This window comes from Neofelis nebulosa, chromosome 6 (assembly GCF_028018385.1).
Source record: "Neofelis nebulosa isolate mNeoNeb1 chromosome 6, mNeoNeb1.pri, whole genome shotgun sequence".
NCBI lineage: Eukaryota > Metazoa > Chordata > Mammalia > Carnivora > Felidae > Neofelis > Neofelis nebulosa.
Genome location: NC_080787.1, coordinates 94,384,366 through 94,409,879, shown reverse-complemented (window position 1 = coordinate 94,409,879; position 25,514 = coordinate 94,384,366). Strand labels below are relative to the sequence as shown.

Sequence of the window (25,514 nt, the reverse complement as noted above, 5' to 3'; positions counted from 1 at the left end):
CTCGCTCTCTCTCTCTCTCTCTCTCAAAAATAAATAAACATTAAAAAATTAAAAAAAAAAGATATCATGTGGTTAGTGGCTACAATATTAGGGAAGTATCTACACTAGACAAACAAGATAGAGAAATGTCAGTGATTAATACAGTTAGGTGGCATTAATAGTTTATTGAAAACCTTTATCATAAATATTGGTCCATTAACAATTTGGGATCAGTTCTTTATTTCTTTTTCTTATTCTTTATTCTTTTTACATTTGCCCTATCCTCAGCACTTTAATTGATAATTTGCATAAAGGCATAGTTTTAATTGAACTTAGGTTCAGGGTAGTGTTTACTGATATGACAGATGCCCAAATATGGATTTACAAAGCTATCAAAAGACTAAAAAGAAGAAGCAGGAAGAAAGTGAACTTATAAGCAATCCATTTGAATTCTGCCTTTACTAACTATAAAAAATACAGGATATGGAAAGCTTGGACTACTAGGAATTCATGTGGTAAAAACCTAAAACCAAATGTTTTGGCTACACATTCAGTTTGAGTTAACAGTGTGATGTTGTGACTGACTTCGGCTATGTTCAGAAAAGTTGAACATCTAGTTCAAAATTCTTGTAATCTCTGTAATCTGCCCTGATAAAATTATATTTGAAATATTATGTTCAGTTTTGGTTTATGATGCTGTTTTTTTTTAAAGTTTCAATAAAAGGTACGTTTGTCAAGGAACGTGGATAAAGAATTATGTAGAAACCAAGTTATATGACTAATAGTAAGGAATTGATGTATATTTACCTGGGAAAGAAAGGACCTGTGGGTAAAATGTGACTAGTACTTTGCTTTATCTTTAGATATTTGAAAGGCTGTCTTATAGAATGTTACTAAGATCATTCTCTGTAACCCAGAGAACACAGCTAGAATGATAGATGAAAGAATAGAGAGGCTGATTGGGCTCAATATAAGAAAAGATTTTTTGATAGTGTGTTTGCTAGCAGTGGCATGAATTATCTTATAAGATAGTTTGTTGCTGGCAGATGTATGCTGGATGTTCATCGCTAGGAAATAATTGTCAGTTAACAGCAATAAGTATTGAGCGTTTATTGCCAAATACCGTGCTGATTTCTTTTAACAGATGAAAAAGCTGACTCTCAGGAGCTTAAGAAAGTTGCCAGTAGTCCTATAGCTAGGAATTGACAGAACTGATAACTAAAGTTAGTTCTCTCTGAATGTAAGCCCATGTTCTCAACTGTCCTCCTATTCTTCTTCCCATTACTAATCATTGCTTTTACGAGAGCTTTGTTTAGTTATCCTCTAATGTCCCTTCCAAATGCGTAGATGACCACATTGTAGTTTTTTGAAAAAGTGTATGTAAAAGATGACTATGAGGAAGAATGATCTGGCTCTAATATGTAGCAGATTGAAGTAGAGACCTACTGGTCGTTGGCAGGAAGATTAAGGAAGCTGTGATCTGACCAATCATTGATTGAAGCATTGTTTCAAACTTAATGCTGTTTTTTACAGAGCACCACAATATATTGTGTTTAATTTCACAATTGAACCAAGAACAGTTTCACAGCAGAAATTAAAGTTAGGATATGTGTATGCACATATTACAATCATGAGCATACTTTCTTAAAAACATGTTGACATAAATATGCATATCAGATATTTTAATATTTGTTGTGTTCATTTATTTCTTAACAGTAGTTGATTTTTAGATATGTTTGTAGTGTTTTCATTTAATTATTTTCTATTATGATTGTTTTTAAGTGATAAATACATCAGTGTTGTATATAATTAGCAAAAATTCATTAAATACTTCTTCAGATACAGGGAAAATATATGCTTTAATTTTTTTTAATGTTTATTTTGAGAGAGAGAGAGAGAGAGAGAGAGAGAATGAATATGAATACAAGCAGGGGAGGCAGAGAGGGAGAGAGAATCCCAAACAGGCTCTGAGATGCCAATGAAGAGCCCATTGCGGGGTTTGATCTCACAAACCACGAGATCATGACCTGAATTTAAACCAAGAGTTGGATGCTTAACAGACTGAGCCACCCAGGCGTCCTGAAAATATATGCTTTATTTGTAAAGCACTTCATTACCTTGCTTGGGACACAAAGAGTATACAAGTGTTAGGTATTGTTATCAATATTATTGTGATTCAAATTATTTTTTATACTTTTCTTTTTCTCTTTATGATTCATTTATTTTAATAATATTAAACACCTAACATTAACTATATGGAAGGCATTGTGTCAAAAACATTTACATGTATTATTTTTTTCACATCACAGCCCTGCAAAGGATGGGAGTGTACTCTTATTCCTGCTATACAAATGAGAACATAGGAAGCTCAGAGAGGATGTCTGAGGTCCTACAACTCTTGAGCATTAGGCTAAAGATTTGAGGCCTGGCTGACTTTCTCCTATGTTAAACTGCTATGTTAGACTAGCATTCATAAATTTTTAGATTATTAAATTAAATTGACTGACAAGGAATAATATGAAATAATGATGGGGTTGCTAATTTAGAATGCACTTAAAAAAGTTGTAAAAAATGAGCAGTGATGGTATCAGTGGATTATACATATTTTGTATTCCTTGAGTTCTATAAAACACCAGCAATTTTCAGAAACATCATTCATTTAATAACCTTTTCAGAGAAAGTATTATGAAACATAGGTAGTAATTATAAGACATACCTAGATTAGAAAACTGTTACATTGTGAAAAACTTTCATAACAGAATGATACTTTAAAGCACTGGTCTCCAAACTTTTTTGACCATACCTTCTAATAATCACTTTTAATAATGCATCCTTGATATAAATGTAGTTATTTACTTTAAAGTATATACATATACTATTCTGCCTTATGTTCAACATAAAACATACATAGAAATGGAGAGTTAAAAAGGATGCTGCTTTAGAAGTTATATTTAACTTTATTAATGGTATTAAAATTCTAGTCAGAGCAATATGATTGAGTATGCATCAGTATTTTTTTTTTTTTATCATAGTTTAGCACTTGTGACATTTTGAAATTCTGGTTTATGTGCATTTCAATTCAGTACTCCATTTTTAGAACAATGGAGAGCCATTGGAGAGTTTGTTGGCAAGGGGTAGAGGGGAGGTAGCATGTATTAGTCAGACCTACATTTCATATAATTTACTGTGGTTGCTATGTGGAGAATGGATTGGAGTGTTTTGGATGTGCAAAAACCATTTAGGAAGTCTTTTGAGTGGTACAGGCAGTAAAGGTTTGGGAGCTTAAAAATAGATAAGCATAAAGACTTGAAATCTGTTTAGTGGTTGAGATCAAGAGGACTTGATAGTGGATTGGATGACAGAGGTGGTGTGGGTGTTGTGGGGTAAAGAGGTGGTTACGGATGCATTTTAGCCTTTTCACTTATATAACTGGAGGGATGGCAGTAATACCATTCATGGAAATAGTGAACACTTAGAAAAGGGTGAAGAGGGTAGAAAACCAAACATAGTTTTGGACATGTAGAATTGTGAGAGGTCTTGAGACCTCCAAGTAGAGATGATAACTGGGCAATTAGATATAATTTTATACATCCTTCCCAGAACTGTAGTCTGTGCACAGAGTAGAGTTCTGGGAAGGATGTATAAAATTAAGAGTTTTTAGCATATGTTTGCTAAGGAATGTAAGGGCTTAGATGTGAACAGCTAAGGAGAGAATATGGAGTGAAAGTGAGAGAAAGCCTAGGATTAAGCCTTAAGAAACTCCAACATTTGATAGGCAAAGTGGGCCTGAAATGGAGATAAGAAGGTAGCTCTAAGTGGTAGAACACATCAAAAGAGTGATGTATCAAGGGTATCAAAGGAAAAGTGTGTTTAAAGAAGTATAAGGAGTATTTAGCAGTGTGGAATGATAAGGAAGATGGGGTCAAAATAAAATTCACTTTCTTCATCAAATCTATGAATTAGTATTCTTCAAACAGAATGGAAAATAGAGGTGCCTGGGTGGTTCAGTCAGTTAAGCATCTGACTGTGTTTTGGTTAAGGTCATGAATTCGAGGTTTGTGAGTATGGGCCCTGCATTGGCCTCTGTGCTGGCATCACAGAGCCTGCTTGAGATTGTTTCTCTCCTCTTTCTGCTCCTCCCCTACTCATTTTGCTATTGAAAAAGTTTGCATAGATATATCTTATTTTTATTTGTTTTTCATGTTCTACAATATTTTTTTGATTGTGACCTTCTTAAAAAGTATGACTCAAATTGAACTCAGCACTCTAAAAATGGTTTAATCAATGTAATAGCCTTTGAGCTGCTAAATGGGATTTTTTAAAGTAATGTCTAGGCCCTACGTAAGGCTCAAACTAATGAACTGCTTGAGATCAAGAGTTGCGTGCTTAACCAACTGAGCCAGCCAGGAGCCCCACTAAATGAGATTTTTGAAATATTACTATTAATACATAAATTTTTCCCAGCCTTCATTACATTTTTTATTCATACTGACCTTACAAGTAACCACCCCCCTCACCCATCCTTTCAGGATTTTTCTTAGGAATTTATTTGTAGGACCAGGTTTACCCATCTTACAGAAATTCACATGAGTTTTTGTTGTTGTTGTTTTGTTTTTTACCCTAATTGTGGGGTTTTATATTTACCTCCGTTACTTCTCTTTAGGTCCTGCCAGATATATCAGACAATTTAGAAAATTTATAATCTTGATTCTACCATGCAACTTATTAACACGTTAGCAAATTTGATTTAATGTCTTCACTTTATATATCATTGATAAAATTTTGAAAAGGACAGAGACATGGCCCATCCTTGTAGAAAAACGTTAGTGGCTTAACTCAGTATTGAGATTAATCCCATAATCTACTTAACCATGTTGTTATACAAAAAGATAGTTCACTCACATCAAGTTACCATGTCTACTCTGTATCCCTGAATCATTTTTCAGAATGTGCATTGACTATTTGATATGTAGAATGGTTGATCTTTCTTTTGAAAGGTCTTTTAGGACTCCAAATAGACTTAGTTTTGACTTTTGATGAATTCTTTAATATTGACTATATAGAAACAGAATGGAACTGACAAACCTTTTATAAATAATAAAATTTTATTTGCTTCCAAGCAATTAGCAACTAAATAATTGTTCTTTTTTGGTTTTTGTTTTTATTTACCTGAGAAGCAGAGTTCAGACAGGATATTGACATGACAAAAGTTGTATTTTAAACGAAAATAATATTTTTTTCTCTAAATCTTTGAGTAAACTGATAGTCCAAGGATGTTTATCATATTTATTCTGTGGTTTCACAGACACTCAGCAAATCTTTGCATATCGCAGTTTGAGAACAAATTTATAGTTCTAATTTAAGCTCATTCTCTCTCAATTTTCATAGGGTTTATAGTATAATTTTCCATGGTATATTATTCAAACGTTTATCATTATCTTTTGCTTTTATAATGTACCATTTGTGATTCACTTGATACTGTGTTGAGAATATAACATCCATTGTACCATTGTTCCTTTTGGAACAAAAATGATATTCAGAATATGGGATAAAGTGGGAATTACTTTTTCTGAGAGATTAACAAGCTATATTTATCTGTTAAAAGTATTATAAGAAACAAGGAAGTAATACCATTTTAAAGTTAGTGTCTACATACTCTGAAATAATTTTTTTTGACACTTAGGAATGTAGACTCTTGGTTGATTTTTTAACTTTTTCCATTCTATTTGATTTTGATAAAGAACTACTTCAATTTAATAATTTAATTTAATGAAAATGGATTTATAAAACAATGAGAATTCTAAGAGAAACTTTATTAAAATACCTTATAATAATAATACATTGATTATAATGTGTTTTAAAAATGTTTATTTCGAGAGAGAGGGAGAAAGAGTGTGTATGTGTGTGAGAGCAGGGGAGGGGCAGAGAGAGAGGGAGAGAGAGAATCTGAAGCAGGCTCTATGCTGTCAGCACAGAACCCAATGCTGAGCTCCATCTCATGAACCGTGAGATCACAACCTGAGCCGAAATAAGAGTTGGACACTTAACCAACCGAGCCACCCAGGCACCCCAATAATGGCTTTAACAACCTCTACCAGGGCTTTAACAACCTCTATTACTCTTGTGGTCTCCTTTAAATTTCATATCTTTAATTTATAGCCAGGGAAGTGAAACTTTCTTTCTTTTCTTTCTTTTTTTTTTACTTTTCTTTCGTTGCTTTCTAAACTTTGTAGTTGATGTCTGTTTCTGTACTCATGGCTAACTTTTCCCTCCCTCTTTGTTTTGCAATTTGATAGCTTCTGGAACTTGTGTCAGTGCATAGAGCAGTGATCCAGACAGCTGTACCTTTACAAATAGTCATGCTCAGTGCCAAATTAGTTTGTAGTGCAAATCTTGAATGAGAACTGCACCTGCTCTCACTGTGGATGAAAATGGCAAATGTTAGGGAAAGCATAATTTGGGGATTACTTTAAATTTGGTAACAGCTGATCTCAGAATTCTACTGGGGATTCTTCATCTTGGAAGTCATGGAAGTCCTACTCTTCAGAGCAAAACAGCTCTTTTGCTAGGTCTTAGGTATGTTATTTTTAAGAAATAATGGGCTTGAAAGAGAGAGAGAAAGAAAGAAAGAGAAAAAGAAAGAAAAGAAAAGAAGAGAAAATGGCTCTGTGCTGTGGTGATCCTCCCCCTGAGATGTTACATTACAAGTTGTCTTCCAAATATACCGATGTTTTCCTAAAATTATGGTGAACTAAAAAGTTGTGAATCTCTAATTTATCATGTGTGAATATTGTATTTCAGATTAAGTAAACTTGAAGTAGCTTAGAATATGTGTAAGGATAACTCTACCATGATAATTTATCTTCTTATGGAAGAAATGGTCTCAATTTAAGAATTAACATTCTTGGGGCGCCTTGGTGGCGCAGTCGGTTAAGCGTCCGACTTCAGCCAGGTCTCGATCTCGCGGTCCGTGAGTTCGAGCCCCGCGTCAGGCTCTGGGCTGATGGCTGATGGAGCCTGGAGCCTGTTTCCGATTCTGTGTCTCCCTCTCTCTCTGCCCCTCCCCCGTTCATGCTCTGTCTCTCTCTGTCCCAAAAATAAATAAAAAACGTTGAAAAAAAAAAAAAATTAAAAAAAAAAAAAAAAAGAATTAACATTCTTGGAGTGCCTGGGAGGCTTAGTCGGTTAAGTGTCCGACTTTTGATTTCAGCTCAGGTCATGGTCTCACAGGTCTTGAGTTCAAGCCCTGCATGGGGCTCTTCGCTGACAGCGTGGAGGCTGCTTGGGATTCTCTGCCTCCCTGTCTCTCTGGCCCTCCCTGGTTTGTGCTCTCTCTAAAAATAAATAAATAAATAAATAAATAAATAAATAAATAAATAAATAATAAGTAAAACATTAAAAAAATAATTAACACATTCTTTGAGAGTTGATAGACTATGAAAGACATTTCATGCTGTATGTAGAGAGCATTTCTTACTATAGTTTGTTTGGAGTATGGAAGTATCTTTTAATTTGAATTTGTTGGTTTTAAAATATCACTCTTAACATTAAGCATGGGGCTTAAATTGAACTAACAGCAATTGAGAACATTCACTTACTATTTTAATAAGGAAATTGCATTCAGTCTTTATCTTTCAACCATAAGCAATTTTTTCTGGTTACTTTTAGTATTTAGTTTAAGCCATTTTGGTTTATAATTCAATGAAATATCTTCATTGATATATAATTCACATACCATGCAATTCATCCATTTAAAGTATATAAATCAGTGGTTTTTAGTATATTCATTGATATGTTCAGCCATCACCACAGTCATGTTAGAGCATTTTCCTTATCTCAAAAAGAAATCCTAAGCCTTTAGCTTCTCTCCTCCTACTCCCTCCCACCTTCTTCTCAGGCTCTAAAGAACCACTAATCTACTTTCTGTCTCTAGAGATTTCTCTCTTCTGGACATTTCATGTAAATGGAATCATGTGTATGTGGTCTTTTGTGATTGGCTTCTTTCACTTAGCAAAATGTTTTTAAGATTTATCCATGTTGTACACTAATTCGTTCTTTTTTATGGCTTAGTAATATCTGTTGTATGGATATACCACATTTTGTATATCCATGCTTTGGTCGGTGGACATTTGGGTTGTTTCTACCTTTTGGCTATGTGAATAGCCATGTATGTATAAAAGTTTTTGTTATGACAAAACTTTTGTTTGTTTTCAGTTCTTTGGGGGTATATACCTAGGAATAGAATCAATTGGTCATGTTGTAATTCTATATTTAACTTAGTGAGGAATCGGAAAAATGTTTTCCATAGTGGCTGTACAATTTTGTATTCCCACAATGTATGGGTTTCCAGTTTTCTCCACATCCTTGCCAACACTTGTTCTTTTCCAGTGTTTTTTTTTTTTTAATGTTTCTTGTGGTTTTAGTTTGCATTTCCCTGATGCATAATGATTTTGAGTATCTTTTCATCTGCTTATTGGTCCTTTTTGTATTTTCCTAGGATAAATTCAGATCTTCCGCTCAGTTTTTAATTGGTTGTATTTTTGTTGGTAGTAAGAGTTCTTTATATACTCTGGGTACAGGTTTCTTACCAGATATATGATTTACCAATATTTTCTCCCATTCTGCATTTTTCCTTGAAGGGGACAAATTTTGTTTTGCTAAAATCCAAATTATCTGTGTTTTCTTTTGTTGCTCATGCTTTTGGTGTCATATTTAAGAATCCTTTACCAAATCTGAGGCCATAAAGATCTTATTCTGTTTTCCTCTAAGAATTTTATGTTTAGCTCTTACATTTAGAATACTGATCCACTTTGAGTTAATTTTTGTATATCGTATAAGGGTCTGACTTCATTCTGTTGCATATGACTAGCCAGTTGTCTCAGCATCATTCATTGAAAAGTCTCATCTTTCTTCACTGAATGGTTTTATTATGATTTTTGAAAACTTGTTTATTACTTTGAATAGTATTTTAGCGGATCCTTTAGTATTTTCTACATAGACAATCTATGAATAGAAAGTTTTACTTTTTCCTTTTAATCTGAATACCTTATATTTCTTTTTCTTGCCCAATTGCTCTGGTTTGAACCTCCAGCACAGTGTTCAATAGAAGTCACAAGTGCAAACTTTGTTGTCTTGTTTCTATTCTTAGTGGTAAGTATCCAGTGTTTTCACCATTAAGTATGATGTTCACTATGGGTTTTTCGTAGATGCCCTTCATCGGGTGGTAAAAGTACCTATATTCCTACTTTGTTAAGTGTTTTTATCATGAAAGGCTATTGGATTTTTCAAATGCTTTTTCTGCATCTGTTGAGCTGATCATGTGACTTTCGTTTTTTATTGTGTTGATATAGTGTAATGCATCAATTGATTGTCTTATGTTGAACTGGTCTTATGTTCCTGATGTAAATATCACTTTGTCATGGTGTGTAATTCCTTTTCTATATTGCTGGATGTGGTTTACTAGTATTTTATTGAGGTTTTTGTGTCTCAACTTCTAAGAGATATTGGTCTGTAGTTTTCTTGTAATATATTTGTCTGGTTTTGGAGTTAGAGTAAGACCTGGGAGATGTTCTGTTTTTTGGAAGAATTTGTGAAGAATTGGCATTAAGTCTTTTGAATGGACTCACCAGTGAAGTCATTTAGACTTCTTTGTGGGTTGTTTTAATTCAGTGTTTCACTTGTTATAGATCTATTCAGATTGTCTGCTATTTGCTAGTTTGTCTTTCTAGGAATTTGTTTATTTCATCTAATCTACCACTGCCAGGGTTTATGATTGTTATTTGCTTGTTTATTGGCTTGGTGACTAGCTGGATATTTTAGTGCAGACAATTCCTCTAAGCCTTACCCCACGGTGTTTTAGCTTCTGATATTGTTCCTCAAGGAGGCACACTTTCGGGTATATCCACAGTCATCCTAGATGAAAGTAGTTTTGGCAGGACCCTCTGCTTTTCTTTCCGTGACCTAGCCAGCTATTAAACTTCACTAATTACCAGATAATTGCTCTGGTCACAGAAATGTCGTGGTGCATAAATTGCTCCACAAACTAATAAACTTGTGGCCACTTTGAAGGAATCGGCTCTTCCCCCCCTTGTCCTTCCTTAGTTCTCTTTTGTAACCTGGTTGTTCAATTTGTGACTCTTCTACTTATAGTTAACCACAATCTGTGCTGTTTTTGAGAGGACCCTAAGGCTTCGACTTTCTGCCAAGTTGCACATGAGGCCCATACCTTTGGAAGAGATTGGGACCTTTCTGTTTTATAGCCTAGTTCTTCCCCCAGACAAAATCTTTGAGGCAAACTCTGGAGCTAGGAGTGGGGACAAGGGACAGTTTATCTCTGACTGACACCCTTGCTCTAAGAGCTGAGTGCTGATGGAAGGGGTAGGCAGTAGCCTAAGTCCTTCTTGGCTTGCCTCTCCTGGTGTGGAATTAGTGCCTTATGAGCCAGGGTGAGAGTGATTGGGCCCCGGTATACTCCATGATGTTTAGGCCAAAAGTAGAGGTTCTAGGACTAGGGCCTTGGCCTTATATGTAGATAATGTCAGTTAAATGAACAGCAAAAAGAAAATATTTATTAAATAGTTAGCATTTCATATATACTTAACATAAGTTCCTACTTTAATTATGATTTTGTGTGGAATGAATCTCTGAGAATAGTTAGAATTTGGCTGATATAAAATCTTCACATGTAAAATTAGATATAACATTTCTGGACAGGAGTAAAAAACATCCTGGAACCATACTGGAAGAAATTGAAAGGCTTTCTGGAGCAGTTACTTTGTATAATTATGTGATTGAAAGTCTTTCTTAATCCTAAAACTGGTTCTCTGACTTGAATAAATTTAATCTTTGGCAACTGCTCTGCATGAGATACACATGGAAATTTTTTATAAAAAGTTACATAAAGTACTTTGTGGAACTGTGTTTTAGATTTCAGATTTATTAAGCATTAAAAATTATTAATTAAGGGGTGCCTGGGTGGCTCAGTCGGTTGAGCGTCCAACTTTGGCGCAGGTCATGATCTCACTGTTCATGAGTTTGAGCCCTGCGTTGGGCTCTGTGCTGACAGCTCAGAGCCTGGAACCTGCTTCAGATTCTGTGTCTCCCTCTCTCTCTGCCTCTCCCCAACTCGTGCTCTGTCTCTCTCTCTCTCTCTCAAAATTAAATAAAATTTTAAAAAGTATTAATTAAACATTAATAAAATAAATTTAATAAAATAAAACAATTATTAAGCATTAAAAATGTAGTGTGTCATGAATCATTAAAATGTTTTAATGGTTCTTTAACTCTAAAATGATAGCTGTTATGTGTAGTAAGTTGGAAGAAAATTCATACTCTGGACTCTATTTGCCAAAACCAGAACAATATTAAAAAGCAAATTAATTTTGGAATTTCATTTGGTTATACCTAGGAACGGCAAGTGTAAGGATTTATAATTCTGTGATTTAGTTATATATATGTCATAATTATTTATATACCATATATATCATAATCATGATTACTTTTACAGATTGAATCATGTGCTTTAGTAATTGCATATTAACTTTGTAAACCTGAAAGATATGTAACAATATGAAGAGTTGCTTTTCTTTCCTAAGTTCCTATTTTTTTCCAAGGTATTGTTTGGGTACTTCTTGCTCTAGTAGTTTGGCTTCATACCTCTGTTGAATAAGGTATTAATAACTTGAAAAAGGTGATTTGAGGTAACAGTTGTTTTGATTCTTCTTCTAAGCTATTTGAACTGCTGGGACCTGATGGACTTGAACTTATTGAGAAACTCCTCCAGAACAGAATTACAATTGTGGATAGATTTCTTAATTCTTCAAATGATCATAAGTTGCAGGCTCTTCAAGGTAAGAAAGTGTTCAGTGGTAATTCCAATTTAAAGGAAGATTCATTGGTTAGCAAATCTTTTTAATATAATTATACATTAATATCCTTTGGTCTATTATATAATTTAGCGATACCACTTTTTAAAGTAGATTTTAGATATGGCAGATTATGAAACAAATACCACAATGCCCTAAATAGGCTGTTATGGTAGAGATTCTATTCTGTTTAGGTATGGCATTTTTTTTTTATTTTTTTATTTTTTATTTTTTGCTGAAGGTTTGAATAGATACTTTTTTTTTTTTCTTTTAAGCAACTGCATTTGATATTAACAGTGGGCCAAGTAGTGTTATAATTTCTTCCCAACTTTTTTATTTTGAAAACTTTCAAACCTAGATAGTACAAGGATAGTACAGTGGACACTTGCATACCTTTGTGTAGATTCGACAGTTAACATTTTGCTTTCTTTCTCTTATTATCCTCTTTACACATGCACTCACTCACATATACATAAACAAACACCTACATTTAACATTTTCGATGAACAGTGGCCTGGAAGTTGCAGACATCATAATATTTCACCTCTAAAATCTTCATCGTACATTTAAGAACAATAGCAGTCTCCTACTAAACTGCAATACAGTTATCATGCTCAGCAAATTGAATATTTATATTGTCATGTATCACATGTATTTAAAAGCCCCAGGAGAATTAGAGTAGTTGAGGAAGCCAAAATAATTTTAAAAAATGCTTTGCTTACTATGATACAACTGATGCTGAACTCAGATTTTAAGTCATAAGCAGGAAACCTGAATTTCTTACTTTTACCCAAATGTTCTTTGCCAACCTTATATATAGTTTGGAATTTTTAAAAAGTGCCTGGGCATAAAAAATTAGACATCCCTCCCTTCTTCAAATGAATCGGCATTTATCATTTTTTAATGTAAGTTATGTTATCTTTTCCTCACATATATGAGTATGGCACTAAAATGAAGTTATGAAAAGAACCTTGATTTAAATCCAAAATTTCTTGGGGCTTTTGTATCCTATACTTTGATTACTGGTAGTTTCCTGGAGTTGTCTTGAGATTTTTAGAAACTTAGAAGAATTGAGTTTAGCCACTTTGTCTTTATGCAGGTTTCGTTGTTCTTTAACTTTATCACTTACAAACTGCCTTGCTCTAAGAAGGCTCTCCCACCTGCTAAAGATATTTATCACACATTGTTGGAAACCACCAGAGTTTAAGAGCATTTAAAATGGGTGTCCGCCAGAAAGAAAGGAATGAATGTGAATATCTAGTCTTGCAATGTAAATTCTGACAATTTATTGTTTATTTTGTCAGCCTCCTAAGTGTTGATATAGGGATACATATTGATCTCACCTGTTAATAGTGCTAATTTACTTAACAGAAAGTTCAAAATGATTCCAGCTTCACCTGTTTTTTTTTTTGTTTTTTTTTTTTTTTTGGAACTATAGGTGATGAGTTAGTGTTGTCTTGCAGTTTAATTATGTTCATTTTTGTATAACATTTATACACAAATTTTATTCTCTTTGGATAACTTTTTAGAAGCAACATAGTTTTGAACCCAAAAACAAATATTAGATTTGAATTATTAAAAAAAAATATTTGAACCATCAATCTGCCCAGAAATATTATCTACTTTTCTCATACTGCTTTTACTCTTTTATTCTAAGCTAGATCATTATTATTGCCACTATCTAAGAGTAGTAATTTTACTATAGAAAAGTGGGGTATTAGTAGGCTTTAACTTTGTCTAAGGACTAGTGTAAAGAAGCTGACAAGCAGCATGTTTCAGATTTTTTTTTCAGTAGAGTTTTTTGTGTACATGCCTTAAACAGATATTTTCCTTTATTTGCGGGGAGGGAGGTGGTATGGAAAGGAAATATTCTTGAAGAAAAGATTCTTCAGACTCTTATTACTTTCTCAGTGTTCTCATCCATTTGTATCTTCTGATCTAATTTTGTGTTGAGGATCCTTCAAAATTCTTTAAAAACTACCAAATTATATTTGCATTCTTTATTAAGCTACTTTAATATGACCATCACATCCCATCCTTTTCTTTATTCCTCCAAAATCGTGGTCTTAGAAATTGCTTCTTACTATTTATCATTTTCTAGTTTTCATAATGATTTTTTTAAAACTTTTTAATCCAGATGCGCATCACCCATTTTATCTCTTCTGTTTTTATTATAACCAGGAAATGTAGGTGAGAAGTGGGTGGGTAAAGTGGATTGACTGCTAAGGTGAGGATAGTTGTAAATTAAATTCTATTTTTAGGGCTGATGTGAAGAATGTTTACTCCAGGGTGTGTCATAAAATAAAAATTAAGTTAGCTTATGCTATTGAGGACAGTGTTTTGAGTAGTTACACAAGATCTTTTTGGTCACGATTACATTCTAAAAGGATACAAGCTTCCACATTCTTCTTCAGTAAAATTTTATAGAATTACTGGTAAACTTATTCATTTCATTTCTACTTTTCAGGCTCTAAAGTTAACTGAACCTACCAAGGAAGACTATACATTTAAACTTTTGCTGCTGTATGACTTACTTTGAAAATTACCTATTATGTTCAGTGTTACAGGATTCCAGTATATTCTCTTTGAGGCTTAAAAAAGCTATTAATGAAGCAGACCTGTTTTCTTATTACATTTGTTTAAAATGTTAATTACATTAGCATAGCACTTAGAGTGTCATCCAGGGTATTTAGTTTCACACACAGAATCCTTAACATTCATTTATATAATAAATACATAGTGTTATTCACATGGTATTATTCACATTCTACTTAATACAGCACCCAGTGCTTATCACAAGTTCCCTCCTTTGTACCCATCACTCATCTAGCCCATCTCCACCCACCTCCCTTTGTCAAACCTGTCTGTTCTCTACCATTGAAAGTTAATTGGCTACAAACTTAATCATTATAATAGATGTATAAGACTTTACCAAAAAGTAAAATATATATGACCTAGAAAAAAACATTTTTTCAGAACTGTACTAATATAAAGGAGATCATATCTCATTTCATAGTTTTCCTGTGATAAGTCTTTATTTCTCAGTTTCCTTCTTGAGATTTCTAAAGCCATTATACAGAGGGATTGCTTCATGTGATTGAGAGTTAAAATGATTTATTCAAAATTATGTATTGAGGTAGTGACAAATGACTGGGAATTGTGAAGATTTGACTTAAATGAATTAGAAGGCTATTTCGCTATCTTGATGCTTTCTTAATTCCTTCCTTGTTCGGTGTGGGATCTTGGAGTTTAATAAAATAACTTTGTGCTGTGTTCCTTCAGAGTATGGACCAAGTTTAGTTCTTTATTGCTTCCTAGCCTAACAGCAGTGCCTGGAACTAGTAGGTCCCCAATACAGTAAATGTGTATTGATTTGGATTGCTTTCAGCAACATTCCTGTGATTTCCTTTAGGGCCACAGTGAGCCAGGATACTACTACTTCAAAAGATTTAATTAAACATAGAAGGTTAATCCTGTTGGAAGAAAAAAATTTCCTGAATATTGAGTTGACCAAACCACAGGTTTAAATTGGACCTTGTAGATGAAACATTGAACTTTCATTGACCTGATTGTTAGTGGCTCTAGCCATCTTCCCTTGTTTTGTTTTGTTTTTAACTGTATTTCCACAGAAAGGTGGATCACAGTCTTTATTTGCCTGGTCATCTTCTAAATATATCCTGAGCTAATGTTAATAAATTGTATTTCATGTATAAGTGAGTAAAAACATATATTCAATTTAACACAGTAAGGCTGTTACACAGGGAAAAGTTATATCTAATATGTAAAGAATATATTTATTTCATTATTATGTTAACAGTAAGTGCTAATTAGCATTGATAATTATTATATTTATTGAAATTATGTAAACAAATAATTTCAAAATTATGAAACTGAATTTTTAAGTTCCTGATGTTATGTGTAAGAATTTATGACACTAAACTATGTAGTGTGTATGAAGAAAATATCTACTGACTTTTCTTAGCCACTGTCTAATATCGCTTAGATATCACATTAAAAAAAAAAAAACAACTCTCCATAAAACATACAATTGAATATGACAGTTTTAAAAAACTGAATTATTAGAGCATTGTGCTATTTTATATTTTGGTGAAGAGGAAAAAATGGTTTTCCTAAAGCTTAAACTCATAGAACATGATATTTCTTAAATTTGCTTTGTAGACAATTGCAAAAAAATTTTAGGAGAAAATGCTAAACCTAACTATGGTTGTCAAGTTACCATTCAGTCTGAACAAGAAAAGCAATTAATGAAACAGTATCGTCGTGAAGAAAAAAGAATTGCCAGACGAGAAAAAAAGGCTGGAGAAGATGGAGAAATTGCAGAAGGAGTTATGTGCTTTGATCCTAAGGAATTGCGGATACAAAGGTAATAAAAACCAGAAGCTGAAAGATGCTTCTGTTGTAATTGCTACCTTTATGCATTATTTTTTGGTTAGTCTTAACAATTTAGATAACTCGTACTTCTAGTAAGGTTTTCTTATAAGAACAAACTTTTGTTGTATGAAAACCTAATTTTCTGGGATAAGAAAGCAATGATCTTCTTAATTAAAATATTCTTGGTTACATCTATGTAGGTGAGAATTTTAGATTATAGAAGTAAGTTATTTTGGGTGCTGTGCACAAACCACTAGGTTAAAATTTGTAAAGCCTACACAGATTTATTTTGAGACTTTTGGGTTTTTTTCTAGCTTAATAAGAATACTTTTCCTTGTGTTATTTAGAAGAAAGGAAGAAAAAGAAACAAAAGCATTATGATATTTGTTCTTTAAATTTTGAATACTATTTTTATAAAGGAACTTATACCTTGTTAAACATCTTTGGATTGTGACAAACAAAAGTATAAATAAAGAACACTAAGTTAAACTTATCAAATGATGTCATCTAAAAATAGTACCTACAAAATGTGTTAACTCCTATGTAGTTACACTGAAAATGTCAGGATTACTAATATCTTTCTTTGTGTAATTTAATTTCCTCCACTTCATAATGGAAAGCTACCTGAAATTGTTATTATAGTGACTTTGTACTGGCTTCCTTTTGCTAGATAAAAATTTTGTATTTATCCTACTGTTTTTATATTTACAGAGAGCAGGCACTTATGAATGCTAGAAGTGTTCCAATTCTGAGCAGGCAGAGAGACATGGACGTTGAAAAAATACGTTATCCCCATGTTTATGATTCCCAGGCTGAAGCCATGAGAACATCAGCATTCATTGCTGGTGCAAAGGTATGTCACTGGTATATGACCACTTTGGGATAATAGGTCTATTCTGAGGAAATAACATAGATTTTTCCTGTGTCTTTTCTGGCTCTTATACTCGTTGATATACTATGCTAACTTTAATTTCAAAATACTGGGGAAAATGAGATAATGCAGTGTATGGAAACTTCTTGACACATATTAGGTACTCAAAATGTATTTGTTCTCTTCCCTTTCGTTATTTATGGAACTTGTATTTTTGAGTTTTAGTGGTTACATCACTTTTTTAATGTTCTTTACACTATGTATATGGCACAGTTTTCCTAGCAACACAAGTATATTTGTCTTCAGGATACCATCTAATCAATATATACTTAAAACTCATTAACATAATATGGTCTGTGTGTTATATGAGAGATCCAGTATATGAATAATTCGTGTGTGTGTGGTTTTTTGGTTTGTTTTTGTTTTGCTTAAGCTTGTTTTTCTTTAAAAAAAATATGTTTGGGGGAGACAAAGAGACAGAGTGCAAGCAGGGGAGGGGCAGAGAGAGAGGGAGACGCAGAATCTGAAGCAGGCTCCAGGCTCCAGACTCCAAACTGTTAGCACAGAGCGCAGCAGGATCATGACCTGGGCCAAAGTCTGACGCTTAACCCACTGAGCTACCCAGGCACCCTTGTTTTTCTTTAAACTAGCTAAATTTATTTACCACTGCTGTGTCTAAAGACATTAGTGTTCTCTTTCTCTTTCTTTCTCTTTCTCTCTAAATAATCTCTACCAGAGCAATTGTTTGTATTATTATTTAATTTTAATTTCTGATGTTTATAGATGATTTTACCAGAAGGAATTCAAAGAGAGAATAACAAGATGTATGAAGAAGTAAAGATTCCCTATAGTGAACCAATGCCAGTTGGCTTTGAGGAAAAACCAGTTTATATCCAAGACTTAGATGAGGTGAGATGATCATTTTATAAAGTTGTTATTTTTGGTGCTTGGTATGTTTTCTGAATAGATTTTTATTTAAAAAATTATTTTTAAAAGTTAGTAGTTGGCTAATATAGTAGAGAGCTATATGCAATTAGTTACTAAAAATTTACAATAGGGGAGTTTAAACTTTAAAAAGTCATTCCTTCACACATTAAACATTTTTGTGTGTATATTTCTGTAATTTCATGTTTATTTTGGCTATTTCAGCTAATATTTGGTTTAACCTATGTAGGCGGACTTAGAATGTTTTAAAGGATTCATGTATTGATATATCAAATGGTCAGTCTATAAAATAATAGAATGCTATTTGGGGAGGGGACCAAATTCTAAACTATTTATTTTTTTCTCAGCTTTTAAATTTTGAGTAATTTCAAACATATGGAAAAGTCGCATGAATAGTATTATCCATATATCTTTTGTCTTCATTTACCATTTGTCAAAATTTTGCCATATTTGCTTTATCTCAAAATAAATATTTCTTAATTTACTTTTAGATTTGCTTAAATTGTTCAACTTGTGATTTATTATTTTCCTGAATTTTTAGAGTTTTAATAACATAGTTTTAGGAAGGAATTATTTATAATTTTTACTTCTGCTTAACTTGTGAGGGTTTGAGAACTTTTCATTATAAAGCTATGTAGAGAAGTAATCATTCCCTTAAGTAAACTTATCAAGTAGTGCCAATCCAGGATATATTGGAAACTCAGTATACTCATTGTAGTTAAAACAGTGCTGTAGTAAACTTGTATGGCCCTTAGAAGGAACATACAGAGGGGCGCCTGGGTGGCGCAGTCGGTTAAGCGTCCGACTTCAGCCAGGTCACGATCTCGCGGTCCGTGAGTTCGAGCCCCGCGTCAGGCTCTGGGCTGATGGCTCGGAGCCTGGAGCCTGTTTCCGATTCTGTGTCTCCCTCTCTCTCTGCCCCTCCCCCGTTCATGCTCTGTCTCTCTCTGTCCCAAAAATAAAATAAAAAATGTTGAAAAAAAAAAATTAAAAAAAAAAAAAAAAAAGAAGGAACATACAGAAATATAAATTATATCGAGTGTTGTGTCCTAGTGGTTTTAGAGAACATCAATATATTGAGAGTGCTAGTCTGACTTAGTATTTAAAGTTATTTGAATGATTTCTAGTAATAGGGCATTGTTAGATAAATTGTAATGCAGATTAATGACTAACTTTGTAATCAGGTGTTCTTGGGATCAGATTTATTGGATTGTATGTAAATCGAAGTGAAATTGTTCAGATAGTCTTTTAAAATGTATTTGAAAACATCTTAATTAGGGTACATATTTGTCAGAATTTAGTTTTGCATATAATTTACTTAGCAAATCTGTGGAGTGTAATTGAAGTTTACACTGAAGGGAAAATTACATTGAAGGTAAAATTGAAGTTTTTGGTGATCAGCATCATAGGGAAAGTCCAAATTCATGAAGTTTTAGAGTGCACAGGAGGCTATAGGAAAAGAATTAGTATATTGAAGCTAACTTCTTCTTTTTCTTTACTTTTTTTTAAATGTTTATTTACTTTTGAGGATGCATGAGCGGGGAAGGGGCAGGGAGAGGGAGACAGAATCTGAAGCAGGCTCCAGGCTCCAACCTATCAGCCCAGAGTCTGATGCGGAGCTCGAACCCACAAACCGTGAGATCATGACCTGAGCCATAGTTGGAAGCTCAACCGACTGAGCCGTTCAGGTGCCCCGAAGCAAACTTCCTAAGTTTACAATCAAAGCAAACATGAGTATAGGAGGGCATATCATCTTATCCCTTTTTATAAGAGGAGACAGTTCTCCCCATAGTTTTTTTTTTTTTTTTTAACAGCTCCTCAATACTCACCTGCACCAAATGCATCCACGCATACCTAAAATATGCACTTTATTCGAAGAAAAATGGCAAAGATGTAAGATACCTGAAGAGTATTCATGTAGAGAGTGAGGGTGTGATCATGTAGAGTATTTCATGTAGGCAGCGTTGATAATGGGTGAGAACCTCTGATCAGTATCTCTTCAACCTTAGAGTTAAGAACACAGTTTCAATCAAATATATATCAATTAATGGTTATCAAACCGTTTCAGTCAAATATGTTGGTTATTGAGGCTTAAAGTATATAATCCAGCACTTTTGGCACTTGTCTGCATCCTAGGTTGCTTATTTTCTGTGTACTGTGGGATCTTATCATCTGGGTATTAAACTCACTGAGAAATCAAATATATACATAAGCATGTGCTAAACTGAAAAAAGAATTCTTAATTTAGTTTAAGTTATACCAATTATTTAAAGTATACATATTATTTAAAGCTAACCGTTTCTGTCACCAAAATGAAGTTCCTTTATATAGATTTATATATGTGTATGAGTGTGTAATTTATATGTAGTCATTCAGAAATATCAAATAATGGAGGCAAGCAAAAAGAACAGCATAAAAAATAACCACAGCCAACCAGAATTAACTACATTCTACACATATGTGTGCATTTTATTTTGTTTTATAAAATGGCATTATATCACACATACTGTTTGTGTCTATTTGTATATTTATCTACATACATCTTTCCATGTCAGCAAACATATCTGCAGCATCATTTATAATCACCATACGGTATTCCATTTTTATACTTTTATTACTTTTAAACTGATTCCTTTTTGTTACAGTTTTAAGTTGTCTTCTACAGTAAGTTTATATATTAGACTAAAATGTACTTTTATATTGCTGGGTTTCATCCTCTGCATCAGAATTATCTGTAGATCTTTTTCAAAATCCAAGTGACTTGGCTTCTATAAAATTAAAGTCTCTTGAGAAGGGTCCAGGTACCTGTATTTTGAAGATGATTTTTGGAGCACTGTAGGTGATTCTGAAATACAGCAGGACATAATTTTGTACATAATTCTTTTAAAACCTTACCAGTCATTATAAGCATTATCATCATTGAAGTTTATTTTGTTTTGTGTATTAAATATTAACATTTTTAATGTGAAAAAATTAACATTCATTGTATAATGAATGAATCAGGCTTCTTATTTTTCTTTCATATTCATTTCTAAATAAATACTTTGTTCATTTTAATTTAGGTTATAAGAGTAAGAGTTTTCCTAAATGGGTTAATTTCATCTACAACCTTAATGTTTGTTTGCTGTGTAATGTAATATATTTATGGGTTCCATGGATTAGGATCTGGACATCAGTGGGGATCATTATTCTGCCTACCACACATGAGAGTTTAACTTTTCTTCCATTGAAGAATATCAGTGTTTAGAGTTTTTGGCTATTACAAAGTGTGTAAATCTCCTTTGGCTGCCATAACCACAGCCGGGGTAGCTTAAACAATGAACATTTATTTTTTCACAGTTTTGGAGGTTAGAAATCCCAGAAAAAGGTGCTGATAGATTTAGTTTCCAATGAAGACTCTCTTCCTGGCTTGCAGACAGGCACTTTCTCACTGTGCTCCCATGGCTTTACGTGGGCTCTTCTCTGTATTGTGTCTCTTCCTCTTAAAGGACACCAGCTTTATTGGATTAGGACTTCACTCAGATGACCTTATTTAACTTTGTTACTTTCCTAAAGGCTCTGTCTCCAAACACTGTAACACTGGGAGTTAAGGCTTTAATTTATGTACTTAAATTATAAGATGAAACCTAATTCCATCCATAAAATGGATAAAGCTGCTCTAGACATTGGTATACAGGTTTTTGTGTGAACAAAAGTTTTCATTTCTTTGGAGTAGATGCCTGAGAGTGCAATTATTGGGTCATTATTGTAGCTGCATAGTTAGTTTTTTTAAGAAAAACTACCACACTGTTTTCTGGGGAACATTTTATATTCCCACCAGCAATCCAGTATGATTCAGTTTCTCCACGTATTCACCAGCATTTGGTCTTATCACTATTTTTATTTTAGCCATTTTAATTATATTTTTATGTTTTATTTATATTTATATGTATAGTTTAACCACTCGGATAGAGTGTAGAGATTTCTCATTGTGGTTTTAATTTGCACTTTTATAAGCAGTAATAATAATTAGATAATACATTCAAATGCAAATGTCATTATAAGTGCATAAGTAAATCGTTTGATGTCATGTAGCTTTACATAATGATCCCACCAGATGTCATTAGCATGAGTAGTAATTTAGACCTCAGGAAAAAATATAGGTGTTAGCAGAATGTTAGCTTAGTGGATGCCTTTGTTGGCTTGGATCTTTTTTATATAAGGTAGAATCTATATATATCAGGAATAGTACTCTTGGAGATGGTATCTTTCTCTTTTTACTGACATCATAATTGCATGCCATTCCTAACAGTCCTACAGAACTATAGATAAAATGCTTTTATATCCTTTCTTGACTGAATGTCACATCAGATAATTGTGTCCTGTGTGCAACGCAAAGTTGAAGGTTGAAGTAGAACTGTTGCAGAAGAGAGAAATGCTGAGCACCTGAGTTAAGAAAGTGGCATCCTACATGAAAAATGGGATAATGGAGAATAATTTAGGTACCAGTATATATAAGATCTGATGACTGATTAAATGAGAGGAGATGAAGCAGAGAGAAGACTCCAGAATGACATCCAAGTTTTTGTTTGAGTCTAGAATGATATCCGGGGCTTCATGGGTGAGTGATAGTGCCATTTACCAAGCTGAGGAATAGAAGAAAAGGAAAGGCTTGTATATGTTAAGTTTAGGAGGCAATACACCATGTTAGTTAAGAGCAGAGCCTCTGATTCCAGGCTGACCTAGTTTGACTTGGACCCCCCACTTTCTAGCTGTGAGACTTTGGGCGAGTTACTGTCCTCTCTGAAATCCAGTTTTCATTTGTAGAATTGGGATAATAGAACCTCCCTTATAGTTTAATGGTGAGAATTAATATATGTAAAACATGTTGAAGAGTGTTGCGTATTTAATACATTTTAGCTAAAATATTAGCTTAAAATGAAAAGTGGAGTGATGAAAACTAACATTGGCAGATAAGTGTATGGATAAAATGAAAAGACTTATTGTTACTTTGGAAATTATATTTATTAAATAAATTACTTCTGTGTTCATTTATGCTATTCAGCTATTCTTTCATTCCAAACATATGTAGAGTATTATTGGATGCTATCATACAAGATCAGGAAGAACTAAACTCATAGTCATTCTATTAAGACATCGAGAGTGGTTTCTAATTAATTGATAGCAGTTAAAGAAACCAGTCATTATAATTATTGACATCTGTGGTTATTCAAGTCAGACATTTTGAAAAAAGTCAAATAGAATAAATATAAAAAGTATTGCTGGGGCATTTGGGTGGCCCGGTCGGTTAAGTGTCCACCTCTTAATTTCGGTTAGGGCATGATCTCAAGGTTCATGAGTTCGAGCCCCACATTGGTCTTTGCACAAGTGCAGAGGCTGCTTGGGATTCTCTCTCTCCCCCTCTCTCTGTCTGCCCCTCACCCACTTTTGCTCCCTTGAAAGAAATAAACTTTAAGAAAAATATATTACTTTTCTTTTGGTTTTATTTTGTTTTCTGAACTCGAGCTGGGGATCTTAAAGTCAGAGTTTGTTGACATGGTTTGATTCAATCAGATTATAAAGGCAAGAAAGCTAAATAAGCACCCAGAAAAACACTTTAGTATATGTGCTGCCGAAGCGAGCACCAGAAAAACACTTTAGAGTGTGGATCTTTTTCATGAGACCACTTTGAAAAGGATGAAATGTTGCTAAAACCTGGACATGCTCCCAAAGCCTTTCCTGAAACAGCTCACAAGGCTGGTTATTACACTGTCAAGCATATCATCAGTTTCATCAGAAGCATGGCCTTGAATCACTCCTTGCCTTTTTAAGAGGTGGTATCAAGAAATAATAACAAAATATAAAGTTGAAAGTTGAAAAGTGAGTTTACAATCTTTTTTACACTGATAGCGATCTTAGCAAAGAATATTTCATTAAATTTCATGGGGAAAGAAATGATGTAGCACAAATTAAATTTCTACTCATTTTGTCAAATTCTAATTTCCCTTGATACATGCCTACCTTCACCTGGAGACTGGAGCCATGTGAATCCTGATGCTAATATATTTGTTTGCTAGATTTTTGAGCACGTATTATCATTAAAACAAACAAATGAACAAACAGACATGTAAATGTAGACTACTTATGCATCTTTATAAACCCCACAATACATTGTTATTCTTTTTGCTTTAACAGTCTTTTTAAGATATTAAGATTTCTAATAAAAAAAGTTTTTTTTATACTTGTGCACCTATCAGGTACCTTTTATGCTTTTGTCTAGATCCAGATTTCCATCTAGTATTCACTTCTTAGAGTGCAAGTTTGTTGATGAATTCTTTCAGCTTTGTATGTCTGAATAAAAATCTTCATTTTGTCTTGTTCTTGAAAGATATTTCATTTGATATAGATTCCAGTTTGAGGCACCTGGGTGGCTTAGTCAGTTGAATATCTGACTCTTGATTCGGCTCAGATGATTCCAGGGTTGCAGGACTGAGCCCCACTTCAACTACATACTCAGTGTGGAGACTGCTTAAGATTCCCTCTCTCTATTTCTGTCTGTCTTTCTCTCTCTTTCTCTCTCTCTCTTCCTCCCTCTCTCTCCCTCTCTCTCCCTCTCTCTCCCTCTCTCTCCCCCTCTCTCTCCCTCTCCCTCTCCCTCTCCCTCTCTCTCCCTCTCTGTCTCCCTCTCTCTCCCTCTCCCTCCCTCTCCCTCCCTCTCCCTCCCTCTCCCTCTCTCTCTCTCCCCTCCCCTGCTCACACACCATCTCTCTCTATATATATATAAAATAAAATAAAGTTTAATTTAATTTAATTTAATTTAAAGTAAAGTAAAATTTAGAATTCCAGGTTGACAATTTCTTTTTTTTTTGGTCCTTCTAGATGTAGCTGCATTGTCTTCTTATGTTGTTTCTGATAAGAAGTATGCTCTCATTCTTAATCCTCTATGTCATGTGCTTTTTTTTTTTTCTGGTTGATTTTTAAGATTTCTTTTTTATTGGTTTTAGGCATTTTGATTATGCTATGACTTTATATTAGCTTTCTGTTGTCATACAAGAAATTACCAAAAATTAGTGATCTAAAACATCCATTTGTTATCTCAGAGTTCTGAAAGTCTGATTTGGGTAGGCTTGACTGGGATCTCTGTTCCTGGTTTTATAAGGGTGAAACTATTGTGTTGGCCAGGCTGAAGGGGAAGGATTCCCTTACAAGGTCATTCAGATTGTTGGCCATATCCACTTTGTAGGGGTTGTAGAACTGAGGTTCCTGATTCTTTTCTGTCTGTTGTTCTTAGCTCCTAAAGACTACTCACCTTCTCTGGCATGTGGCTCCAGCTTCACAGCCAACAAGGGAGTATCAATTTCCCATGTGCTCTAAATCCTTGACTTCATGTGGAAAAACTCTGACTTTAAAAGATTTGTGTGATTAGGTCAGATTCACCCAGATAATCTTCCTTACTAAAGGTCATCTGTTTCATACAGCATAAT

General features: G+C 33.7%; 1 protein-coding gene across 3 annotated transcripts in view; it reads left to right on the top strand.

Moving 5' to 3' along the window:
* Positions 1-25,514, top strand: part of ASCC3 (activating signal cointegrator 1 complex subunit 3) — a 359,136-nt gene that overhangs the window by 55,028 nt on the left and 278,594 nt on the right. For all 3 annotated transcript variants that reach the window (XM_058734818.1, XM_058734819.1, XM_058734817.1), the window contains exons 5-8: positions 11,708-11,828; positions 16,023-16,227; positions 16,947-17,088; positions 17,890-18,015. In XM_058734818.1, the coding sequence (XP_058590801.1) occupies positions 11,708-11,828; positions 16,023-16,227; positions 16,947-17,088; positions 17,890-18,015 (594 nt within the window). The remainder of the gene's footprint in view (positions 1-11,707; positions 11,829-16,022; positions 16,228-16,946; positions 17,089-17,889; positions 18,016-25,514) is intronic.